The following is a 13531-nucleotide window of genomic DNA, read 5'->3' on the forward strand; positions in this document are numbered from 1 at the left end:
GAGTTTTCATCTCCTTCTTTCACAATAGTGAGGATCGATTAGAGTCTGCTTTATTTCTGAAAGGAGCAAACGTCTTCCAGAAGGTATTTCTTATAAAAGAAATGGAAAAAAGTAAACACGTATATAAAAAGTGAATACTACTTATCAAATCTACGACTTCAACCAGGTAATCAACTAGTTCAACCCTACTTTTACCAGGCAAATTTGTCCTACCTATTCTTACTCTCCTTTTGACTAATAACTGATTGGAAAAAATTCAGTCCAAGCTGCTACTAAAGTGTCAATTTCGTCTCTAGGTGTATTCTCTGGTGTGTGTGTGTGCTTGATTTAAGGGTACCCTATAACCCTTATCCCGATTTAAGGCAACTCTTATCCCCCCTCCCAAATGTCCAGACACTTATTCTTGATTTTTTTTACTAGTGGTGGCGGTTGTTTTGGAATCCTACGGAGGAGTTATCAAGAGTAGACAAGACTAAGATGAATATATAACAACGGATCTTTTCGCACGTTTCTTCTTGTTGGGTAAATTTACCGTTTGCGATTGTGCTATGCGTTGAGGGCAGATGTGGCAGAAGTGAAAGTGTGGTATATTTGTACGATGGGATCTAGAAATCACTTAATACCAATCCCAAATTGTCTATGTGCAAAGTTCGAGTTAGACTATTTAACTAATGACAGTAAGAAAGCAGAGTTTCCTCCAGGATGTCTATGTATTTGTAAGGGAGTTCATTACTGGCATAAGTAAGCAATTTAGTAGGGAGGTGAGGGATTTTCTTTTTGGGATTTCTAACGAAATTGCCGAAAGACGAGCACGATGTTTTGGGCTGGGATATTTTCTCCACGAATCATTTTTTGGATGTAACTCCTGCTCGCCAACCTTCGAAAGGACACAGCGCCATGAGAAGAAGAAGAACTCCTGCTCAGGGTGGAAAGCATGATTAGGTTGTTTGATAATTAATGTATTTGGGCGGAGAGGAATTTTGTTGTTTTTAATTTGCTTTACACAAAATATTTAAAGTTACTAGCTTGTGTACAACATCGTGATTGAGGGAGAGTAGATAAATTTGCTCTACACTCAATAAGAAGACGTATGTACGTTTTTCTAGGTTACAGAGGACTAGCTTAAAATCAACGAGCCCTTTTTTTGTATAAAAATATACCACAATTGCTAGGTATGATGGGCCACGTTCAGCTCATGGTGGCACCCTAATTCTTTCTACAAATAATGATTTCTCTATGGTAACAAAATATGACTTTCTGTTGAGTTAAGCCTCTTTGAGTTTTCCTTAGTTTATAATAAGAATCTTAGTCTATACATTATTTGCATTTATAGATCACCTGACTCTTTCGCCAGACTCTGACACCTGAAATTTTTTAGATGACCTGCACAATTAATTTTCGTTAATTCTCCTACAGGAATTTCTAAAATAACATCTGCTATAATTGATTATAGATAGATAGATAGATAGAACGTTTATTGACCACTTTACATAAAGTTTGAAGTCCGTATAAAAAATACAATAAAAGATATAATAATGTAAACTTAAAATTAACTTAACCATATTGGCTAAAGTAATATACATATGTAAGTATTAGCAGAAGAATTAAAATTAAAAATTTAAGATAAAAAAATCTCTAACCAAAAAAAAAAAACAAACCTAAGCTGCCACATAAAAAATCTTTGAAATATGGAAGTAACAAAAATGTGCAAATAATTAAGAATATTCCCGAATCGATGACTTTAAAACTCCCCTAAAAATCCAACTGAATACTTCGTTAATGTGAGTTAAAATATAACATGAATTATTTTGTCACAACAAGATCCCATTTTCTCTCTCCCAAGTCAAAAAATTTCTCCGAATTCATTCTTTATAAGACCAGTTGATAAATCTGAACTGATCGACACAACCAATATTATCTAAAACAAATCTTCCTGTGGTACTGATGAACTATCTATTAAAACATTTCTTAAATCTTCCAAAAAATTTGTTGGAAGTCCTGGTTACTAATTAATGATTCCTTTGAAAAAGGTTATTTCCAGATTGGTTAAAGACAGCCATTAATATTCCTCTTCATAAGGGTGGTAAAAAATCTAATCCCTGCAACTATAGACATTTTGCCTTGTCAAAATGTTCAATTCTGCATCAAATTTTATATTTTCGCACTAAGTTTATTACATTAAATGTTAAACATCATACTGATCATACTCTCCGATTTCATTAAATGTTTTAATATCCATGTCTGTAACCTACACTAAACAACAATATTTAGGTTATATTTTTGATTTCGCGATAACCTACAACATAATAACGAACTACAATGAACACAATTTATTTTTTAGATTACTTTTTTTCAGTACTTTATTTGACAAATAAGTATTTTATATTTTATAAGTCAAATAATTTTAATTTATTTTATCTGTCAGTTTATCTGTACCTTAAAAATATTAATAATATTATTTATTAATTATATTAATACGTAATTAATATTTTTTGTATTATTAATTAAACGTATCGTTTCAAAAACAAACTATGATTGACTCATAGGTTGATATGTCAGTAATTCAGATTTCTGTGTTCAGATGGCGTTAGGATTTGAAATCTAAACTAACATAAAGATGCATAAAGCTTTAAATTATTTTGATTGTTATTAATAACAAAATATGATTGAAATGTCAAATGGTGGTAGTTCAGATTTCTTTCTTAGATGGCGTCGTTAGTTTACTGGACAAACGATGTGACTTGTCATTATTATAAAGATAAATTAGTGTGTTATATGATCAATGGCGGATCGAGACATTTGCTTTGGGAGGGAAACTTCCAACTTGGTTGGAACTTTCAATAAAATACCAACCAAAAGACATAAAAAATATAAACCCAAACTACATAAAAGTCATAAATAATAGGTTTTCTTTAATTTTGAACCTTCTTGGGGAAGAAATTTCCCCATTTCTCCGCGAGTATCCGCTACTGGTAGAGGTTGACTCTTCTTCTTAACCTCTCTACGGTTGCTCTCAGATCATGACCCCAGTTCAATGTTCTACTCAACACTACGCAGAGATACTTGTCTGATCGCTGAAGTGAAGTCGGTCTTCTCACAGTCTGAGGACAATAATTCATTATTACGCTTGCTGTGTGTTAAAGCAGCTAAAATTTGGGTCTCTAAAGAGTATAAGTTGTATTTTGTTTAAATTTGGTATTACTCTCTCTCTCTCTCTCTCTCTCTCTCTCTCTCTCTCTCTCTCTCTCTCTCTCTCTCTCTCTCTCTTCTGCATCACCTATCGCTATGATTAAGATGAGTTCGTACTTTCACTGACCTTCTCTAGGTCTCGTAATGTTGATAGTAGTAGATAGTGCATAACGTCGATGCAAGAATAAAACCTTGGGCTACTTCTGCGGAGGAAGTGAAAGGTATTAAGAATTAATTTTTCCCCTTGGCCTTTATGCTCCTATTTGAGAATTACGAAAGGATGAGTTTAACAAAACGGATGGGTAGGACGATATTTCATTGTTTCTTCAATGGTCCGGCATGCCAGACTTTGTTAAAGGTTTTCTGGACATTAAGAAAGATGCCCAAAGAGATTTTTTGTCAATTAGGTTTTAAGTGATGTGGGTGACGACTTTAGTCAACGCAGTTGTAAAATAGTGACCTTCTCGAAAGCTTCATTAGAAAGAGGTGATGTTTTTGTTTTCTGTGGTAAATTCTAGAAATCTCTTCTTTAGAATCCTTTCGAAGACTACTGGGAATTTTAAGTAGAGATCGCTCTATGTGAGTTAAGAGTGGTTAGAGTTTAGGGAGCATGGTAGTGTTGATTACTTTCGCTGATAACAAATTCCTTTGGTGACGCGAAGAAACAATGTGATCGTGCATACGCATCGATGGCCAAATGGCACGGCATCGAGCCCTGTAGCATTCGATCACTGTCATCACATGGACGGCTGCCGTAATCATTGCCGTCCTTCCAAGCCAAACGGTTATAAATGAAAACGCGCACACACATCGATCTTTGTCGACCAACCAGAGGACCAGTTGCGGTTTTTGGACACTGCTGAAGGTACGTTGCTCCATGTTGCTACGTAGTTCTGTGTTGTGATTTGGTGTACTTTACCTAACAAACCATTGTGAATTAACAAACGTCATCGAATAAATGTCGGGTAGTGTGCGTGAAAAGCATCGTCGACAAAAGTTCGATAAAACCGAATTTGATGTGTGTGCGCCTAGCCTTACACTTGTACTTGTAAAGCAATAAAACTTATTTATTTTCTAATTAAGTATAATAATAGTGTTATTATTATTAATCTGCGTAGACAGGTTTCGAGCCCAGCTGCAGAAATATACAAAAGTGTTTTTAAGTTTTTGTTTTGAAAAAAGTAAAATTTGTGCTGCTAAAAGTGTAGTTTGCAGGAAAAATTGTATTCACAATTTTTGCACGTGTGTCATTTAGTTATGGCTTCGTCAAGCAATTAATTTTTTATGGCTAATGTAAAATAATATAATAGAGCCGGTTTTGATTCGTGTAAATTTCGATTGGAAAGAACATTGGAACGACATGGTGTTTAGATGTCTTCTCAATAGAAACCTGCTAGCACTGACGATAAGTACAAGCCACACTTGTATCTGCAATCCCTGATAAATTTAGTTCAGTTCTAACATCCATTGATATTTTGTTTCGTTCTGATCCATTAAAAGTAACTGTAGATTTTGTGAAAATAGTTTAATGGTAGAAGAAGATCTTTAAAAATAAAGGAAGTTACTAGTGTACCTGTTCCTTCGCAAACATACTTTTACAGTTCGTTGTTATCACTGTCATGAAATGGCGCATATGTTAAAAATAAAGAAATTGCATTTCTTGGTAGTCACACATAACAGGAAGTTGCAGTCAGATTTGATTCAAATGTAATGAATAGTGTACATCTGGTTGTGGATAGTGTCTGAGTTCTAAAGTTTGGTATGGTTACAAACCTGATATGAGCAAAATTAAATTATTTGGATGTAATGCCTACGCACATATTCCTGAAGAAGATCGATCTGAGAAGTTTAATGAGAGATCAGAAAAATGTATTTTTATTGGCTATTGTGACAATGGATATCGCTTCTGGGATCCTCTAAAACGAGCAGTGTTTACATCTCGTTCAGTTAGATTTGATGAAACTTGTGAAAGTGTATCTCTAGCTCATGTGATGAGACATAGAGGTCTGGATGAGCAAACTACTAATGAACCTGTTAAAATTGAACCTGAAGTAATACAACCTGATAGTAATCAAGAAAACGAGATAGGTACGTAGAAGTTCAAGAAATAGAATGAAGTGAGTATGATGATGTCTTTATCTGCTGGCTGTTTCCCTTCTGAATATCTAAAAACTACACTGAATCTGTGTTGATAGGAAATGGATGGAAGAACGCCATAGATAAGGAATTTCACTATTTTCATGTATCCGCCCCTGGCCCTGGTGGCGACTGCCCAAAACTTACATCGGTCAAACTGATAAAACTGTTAACAAACGTATAACAGAACATAAAACGGCTTTCAATATTAGAAAAACAGATTCTACGTAAAAACTTCACCTTCTAGATCATAATCATTCTTTTAATGACGAATTTCAAATTCTTCACATTCAAAATAAAGGCCTTAAGCTATCCTTGTTAGAATCTATGGAAATTAACAAATTTAAAAAATACAGATATAATTCTGAATGACCAACTAGAGACAAACAGTTCTCCCCTCCTCAACCTACTGCGCGGCATAAGTTAGGAGTATTGCCAATATAAAGGTAATGGTACTTCGTACTTCATTCTGCATCAATTATATGTAAGTAAACATTTAAAAATTATTATAGATTTTAAAAAACATGTTATATGTTATATATTTGTAATCAGGAAATGCAGGACTACTCAAAACTATAAAATAATTCAGGGTGTCCCATTTGAAATATTGAAGATACATTTTATTGGGCACTCCCTGTATAGTACAAAATTTGGTCTGTTGCTACACTGTTGGTCGTTACAGATAAAATAATACAACTTTTATTTGAAACTTTTTTTGGTATTCCAGAAATTAAGGAAAATAAGTGGGGGTCAAAAAATAATGAAAACCCCTGTAAACTTTACTCTTGTACAATATTTCCATCAATGCTTGTACTTAGTCGTAAAACAATAAAACTTTTTTTTTCTAATTAAGTAAGTATAACAATAGTGTTATTATTATTAACCAGCGTAAGCATAAACATCCTTATTTATTTATCGATCATCACAAGATCCAAATATAATAAGATTTGCAGTAGAAGTACAAAATTATCGGTTAGTCAATCGAATAGTCAATTATATCTTATGTCACTTCCTGTCCTGTATATAAATCATTTTAAGATCAAAAAACAAAACAAAAAAAATGGTAAAATGGGAAAGAACCGTAGTATATATATAATCTAGACCTAGACAGCTAGTCGCAAGAAGAAGAGATCTAATCATAATGAGATGAAGTTGTAAATGAATGCTTCGTTTCACTGATGCCGCAGTTATGTGTGTATCTGTAGATCTCCAAATTTTTACTAAAAATCACAAATAAATTTTTGAGCTCATAATAAAAATGTAGTATGCTAGTACTACAACTAAACTCCATTCGCTTAGCTCGGGCATATTTTGACAGATTCATTGTCGGAAACCTACAACACAATTCCTACTTCTCAGTATTAATAGCTCAAGTATCCTACTATTGCAGACTTCTTTCTTTAAAAAAAAAAAGAAGAATTATTCTAAATAGTGGAAGTGTATACTAAACTCATCAAATTTTGGATAGTATATATTTAAAAAATATATTTTAGTCGTTATAATTTAACATAACCATTTATTATATGGTGCAGATAAATAAATATTAATTGTCGGTAATTCGCAAAGTTCTATTTTATTTACTATTTAGTTTGTTTACTATTAATATTGGCTGTGAGTACGTGTGCTTGGTTGTATAGTAATTTCCAGCCACTTTTAGTCTGTCAAAAAGTAACTAACTTCGCAAAAAAATAATTACTAAATGCACTAGACAGTTCGGACTGGGAATAGCGAACCGAGTTTAGTGCAAAATTAAAATTATATATACAACTAAAACGCAGATTATGAAAATACATATATAATGTCTTTGTTACTAAAGCTTGTTTATATTCAGCATGTTTACATTAGCACAGAATAATAAAACAATTGTTATTTTATTCTATGACATTAGTTTGCGTGTTTACTTTTAAATACATTCTTTGAAAATATGAAATAAATATAACATATTTCGGTTTGTACATTAAGATCGGTACAACAATTTACTAACTGAATGCTTTTCAAGGCAAACTAAATTCAAATTATTTAAATGTTTTATGCCTTTGTTGCACTATTAGTTGAAACAAATTATTTGGCAAGAGTTTGGGATTATACCTTCAAAACGCGAACATTATACGTCAAGTCGATATGATAATAAGTTTGCTGAACATTTGTAACCCCTTCGAAAAGGTAGCAGTCTACTTATATAATCATGGAAGCGTGGCATCAGTGTATAGTTTTTTAAGTTGTCAAGTATATCATAATCATAGACATTAGACAGTATTTTTGTAGTGTTTACTGCTGATTTACTGTCATATAAGGAACATAAAAATAAATAAAATAAGTTATATTGCAGAGAAATAATACAAGACATTATTTAAAATGACTGTTAATGAGAATACTGAAGATGACCCAGAGCAAATTGCGGGATCAAATTCAGATTTAGCTGAAAGTGAAAAAGCTGTTCTACTAACATTCATTCAGGAAATCCAAGAAAAACTTGCTCAGAAAAAAGAACTAAGGGCTAAAAACACAAATGCCTCGAGCAACAGACCTAGTGACTCATCTTTTAGTAAACTAGATTCAAGTTTAAAGAAAAATACAGCATTTGTTAAAAAAATTAAGAACTTTTCTTCATCATGTGTAGAAGGCTACCTTAAGGATATGGCTGGTTTGAATTTATCTAAATACATATCAGAAATTGCAGCCGCAATAGTTGACTCAAAACTTAAAATGAGTGATGCTCCAGCTGCAGTAAAGCTATGTAGTGTTTTACACCAAACCTATGCAGATTTTTCACAACATCTTTTCGAAAACTGGCAGAAAATTTTAGCTATTAAGGTTGGAGACAAAATTCCCAACCCCAGTAAATTACGTGTTGATTTAAGATTTTATGCTGATCTGTTACAAGCAGGAATATTTTCAAATAAGAATGCTCTCTCACTACTGGGCTCTGTTTTAACAACTTTGATTAACATGGATAAAGAGGAACATTTCAATATTGCTATTATTTTGAGTTTTTGTAGACATTGTGGAGATGATTATGCAGGTATGTTTTTATATGATAAACAAGTTTTTTAGGGATCAAAATACATACTGGTTAATTTTGAGTATTTGTAATTGGTTATAAGTGAAAACTGTAATATATTTTATATATGAATTATTATGTATATGTAGTTAATAACCCTACGGGTTAATGACAAATCCATAAAATAAATATAAAAATGTGTTTGGTAATATAATAAAAATAATAATATAATGGAATATAAGAAGGATGTTATCATGGATATTAAGAGGTATAGGTACCACCTAAGATCACATATATAACATACTAATCTGTATAAGAAATCAAATTAATTGTCTGTCATTAGAATCCCTATGTTTGCAGCAGTAATGGAAACAAAATACTGGATATAAAAACACATCAAATTAGCAAAATTTGTATTAACATGTTAATTCCAAAATCATTGACATGCTCTTTTCGTCTTAGACCAAATGTGCTGTGGCCACATTTGAATACAATTACACTGTGAGTGAAATTGGTATGAATGGTCTGTAGTAGTAAAAACATGTGCAACAGACTGGTGCACATGGGGTTAAACATATTAATATATATCTTTGGCTTAGGATGAAAACCATGTATCTACAAAAACTAGATTACAGGCGACGAAAAGAACTGTCTAGTTTATTTGCATTTACAGTTTTTCAATCTTTTTGTCTTCTTAAAAATTGTGTCATCAGCAGACATTGCCGGCTTATGTATTGATGCTGGTCCAGAAAGCCCCGGTAGATGTGATACTATATCTGATGCACGGGTCCAGCTTGAGGCAGGAGCTATTTTCAACCATTTTTTCCTATTTCTTCCATAATAATAATTTCTCTCAGTCCCCTCTTTATTATAAACATTTTTGTTCTCACTACTCAAATCACTGACCAGTATTTGATCATTCCCCGCAGTATCACCTTGGTCATAATCATTAAGTTCAGAATTACTATTAGTATCATGATCAATAATAACTCTTTTGGTGTCAGAAATATCATCACTGTCAAAAAAGTGTTCAGCAATCTCCTCTAACTCCTGCTGGGTTAGAGGTTTCTTTTTATCTTTTCAATTGGCCATTATTCTTTAAAAACTATACACTGCAAAAAACACTGAAGGTATGGCAGGGTCAAATTTTACCCGATCAACATGTAACACCCAACTAAGTGGAAGGTTAAAGATGACTACTACATGTAAGTGATATTCTTGGTATCATAGGGAAATAGCTGTTAGGCGAGGTTGCCACATCCTTCTGTCTCTCAGAAATATGTCATACCAATTAAGGGTTAACTAGTTTTATGGAAACTGGTTAACTGGTTTGTTGTTGTAACTGGTCATACTGCAGCCATTTGGATTATTGTAATATCTTCCATTTGTGTAACCTTCTGGCTCAGGTTTTAGTATTAACTATTTACTTAACCAGGACCAATGGCTTTATGTGTCTTAGTTGGATTAGAAATTGAAAAATTGCTTGTGTATGCCAGGCTTGAACCTGGATCTTCTGGATTAGTAAGCCAGCACCTAGTGACTGAGCTATGGCCACTACATTAACCATTAACTAGTTATGGTTTCATTATGATTTTTTTTATTTTGTTGTCTTGTTCTGTTTAAAGCTTTTCTTCATATTTTGGTAACAGATTGCAATAAGACCTTATCAAATTTGTGTTTCTAAAAACTAAATATAATTATATTTTTTTATTATTTTTACCATTTTTGGTTAACAATATTATGTTTTCTCTAATGTTTGTTATTTTTTAGGGCTTGTACCTCGAAAGATGAAAGAATTTTCTACCAAATACAATATGGAAATACCAAAAAGTGCATTTCTACCTTCTGAGAAGCAGCAAAATGTTAGAGCTTTACTAAAAGACTACTATGTTTCACTTTGTAAACATTTGGTAAAAGATCACATTGAGATGCAAAATTTTGAGAGACAAAACATGAGAATACTTCAGACCAAAGGAGAATTGAGTCAAGAAAGAAAGGAAAAACTTGAACAATTGCAATCAGCATATGAAAAGTTATTAGCTAATACTCAAAATTTTTCGGATATATTAGATGAAGATATGCCTGCATTAAGAACACAAAACTTGCCAAAGGGAGATGAAGTAAGTAATCAAAATAACTGTATTTCAAAATCAATAGTTAGGCAATTATAAACCAATCATTTGAATGTCCTATATTTTGGATAAGAAAACCATTTTATGTTCTTCCCCTCTAAATGTTGATTTATGATCAAATATTGACTATCTTTGTAGATGTTCCTACTTGATGGAAAAGTTCTGTAGTATCTGACCCCATGTCTTCAGGTTGTTAAACCAGGATATTTTTCTTCGTAAAGGATTCCTTTTTCCAGGTATTTTTCCTTGCATTAGTAGTTTTAACACTTCATATCTGTTTTCAGTAGCATTACATGATCTAGATATTTGTGTTTGTGTATTTGAACTGCTTGAAAGACTTTTCAAACTACATTTCAAAAGCCTTCAATTTTTATGTAAATGCATCTGTAATGGTCTATGTTTCGGATAAGCACTGGAAACATAGCTGAACTTTTATTTTTGTTTGAAGTTTATGACTGTAAAATAATAAGGAGGATACACATGGAACTTCTTCATGGCGATCCTGTATCCCTGATCCCAGATGTCCTCATCTAGCTTTTCACACAGCTCTTTTCAGTGCCTTCTTTTTTCTGTATGGATTTTCTTGTAAAGTTCCCTCTTATTTGCACGGTACTCTTCCTCAATCTCCTCGATGACCTTAGGGTTGATCGCTGCTCTACCCCTTGCTCTTGTTAACCTTCCTCTCATTGCTATACATTCATTTCTCAGTGCCTCGATGTCTGCATTCCACCAGTATGGCATCCTGTTGACATCTCAGTGACCTATCTTGCTTCCGTCAGTATTCTGCCAAGAGTGTCAGTGATATGAAATCCCTACTCCGCTGCTTTTGCGTTAAAATCTCCCAGCACTACGCATTCTCCTCCTGTGTTTCCCACTTCCTGCATGATCTCGTCTATCTTCATCTCGTACTCGCCCACCGTTACGTTTTGAGAAATATAACAGCAGACCAGCAGCACCCCTTCCATTCAAACAATCACATATCCTTCTTTTGGCTTAATTTCACACTCGCAGCTTCCTATTGTAGATTTTAGTACTCCCGGTCGTATCTACAAACCATCCTCTTCTCCTCACCGCTGTTGGTTTTGGCTCCGCTGTCAACGGCACATCGATGTTCTTTTCTACTGCGGCAGCCTCGGCAAGATCATTTGCTAATCTTGCTGTTCCCACGTTAGTTTGGAGCACCCTAATCTCTCGAGTCTTGTTTCCTGTGTTTGCTATTTCTAAGCCTTGGACTTCTTCCGCCTCACTTTCGTACTGTTTATACTCGCATACTCTTCTTGGGACTTGTACTCAGTTATTCCTATTTTCAACCAGTCAGTTAAACTTTGGGCATATTCTTGAATTCGCCACATCCCAGTCACATCGCAGTTGAGGCATCTGGTTGTTTCTTCCTTGCATTCCAGTGCTATGTGACCCTCTTTGCCACATCGGAAGCAACATCCTCTTCTGTTCTACCCCTTACAGTGCCATTGTTTGTGTCCAAAGACGAGTCATCTCAGGCATCCCGGTATTTCTACCCTTGATTCTATTACTCAGCAGGATGTGTAGTCTACCTTTATTCGTTTCATTTTCAAGATCTTTTCGGCCGCGTTTTTATCCACATCCATCACGGCACTCATTATCCTTCTTACTTCGCCTCGTGTCTCAGTCCAAGCAGCCTTTGCCGGCTGCTTCCTCTGTGGCCTTTTGGATCTCTTCCTCCGTTGTATTGGGTGGGATTGCCTATACCAAGATTGTTCTCTTCACGATGCCCCCTTTTGCTACCGCTCTCGACACGCATGTATTATCAGAGAGGAGTTTCTTCACTTCCTGCGCCATTTTCCGTCCTCCGCCCAACTCCAGTGATTCCTTGGTCTCTAGTCTGTCTGATCCTTTTTATGTCAATGCTCTTTCTTCCTGTCAGTTTGTTTTTTACTTCTGTCATTAGATCTACAAAAGATTTTTCTTTGGTTTGGCCAATGATTACGACTCCATTTTGTTCTTTGGGCTTGGTGTTAATGTTGACCCACCTTCTTGTTCATCCACATCCCTTCCTCTTCCAGCCCACTTCATAATTCTTCTCGATGTCTCAACTCCAAGTGCTGCCGGCGTGTGAATCTTTATGAGCAGACATCATGACTCTCATAGTTCCCAGACCGCCCTCCTCGTCCACCTCTGCTGGAGCACCTGGTAGCTGCGGAAACATAGCTTTGATCTTTTCCATGGCATTGTTGTGCTCAGAATTGCACCCACTTAGACAGGCTGACGATATATATAAAAGAAACAGTACTCACAATACTTGATCTAGAAAACAGCTTAACAGCATGTTGACTGACTGTATAGCCAATTCCTGGAGACACACTCAGATGACTCCATGTTCAGCAAGGGAAAACTCGATTGCACCTGGACTAAATTGGACATACTCAAGATATGTCGGACCAACAGTGAGTTGGCTTCAGAATAAACTGAAGACCCAAATTGGAAAATACTGAGACCGCCGTTGGATTAACGTTGGACCGATATAAACTTTGTATTAAGATTATATTATACTTCAGATTATATTCCGGATCATACTTGTGACCCTAATTAAATAGGAAAATACAAAGTCACAAATAGGCGAAGATAAAGCAAAAATAAAAACAAAGAAATACTAGACTTATCCTTTGTGAGGGGTCTGGAAAAGTAACACCATCGACTGCATCGTTCTGTTCATTGGCAAAATGAATTTAATTCAAGAAGTATCCCTATTTATAGAAATAAATATTTAAAAGAGGAAAAGATCCTTTAAGAAATAAAGGAGGGGTACAGATATTTTTTTGTGTGTGGTCTGTTTTCGATGTGAACATTAGTATATTTCATAACTTTTGGATGGCATAAGGCTATTACACGTGGATGGCATAAGAAGAATGGGAAGAGATATTTCATTTCATATTTCAAGTGCATAACTCAAAGGCTTATGGTTTTATTTTCTGCCATCCACCTCATAAACCTCATAAGAATGGCACATGTCATAGTGTGGATGGAGCACAAACTTTTATGTAGGATTAGGGAAATTTTAACAAAATCCTGTAAATAATAATATGAAAATAAAACA

The 13531-nt window shown here is 34.4% G+C and overlaps 1 protein-coding gene across 1 annotated transcript in view; it reads left to right on the forward strand.

Annotated features, from left to right (window-relative positions):
* The first annotated feature begins 7503 nt into the window (after nt 1–7503).
* Nucleotides 7504–13531, forward strand: part of Upf2 (UPF2 regulator of nonsense mediated mRNA decay) — a 53947-nt gene continuing 47919 nt past the window's right edge. Inside the window, exons 1-2 of the mRNA XM_072540373.1 lie at nt 7504–8347; nt 10097–10446. Coding sequence (XP_072396474.1) covers nt 7681–8347; nt 10097–10446 — 1017 coding nt within the window. The 5' untranslated portion in view covers nt 7504–7680. The remainder of the gene's footprint in view (nt 8348–10096; nt 10447–13531) is intronic.

This window comes from Diabrotica undecimpunctata, chromosome 8, assembly GCF_040954645.1.
Source record: "Diabrotica undecimpunctata isolate CICGRU chromosome 8, icDiaUnde3, whole genome shotgun sequence".
Taxonomy (NCBI): domain Eukaryota; kingdom Metazoa; phylum Arthropoda; class Insecta; order Coleoptera; family Chrysomelidae; genus Diabrotica; species Diabrotica undecimpunctata.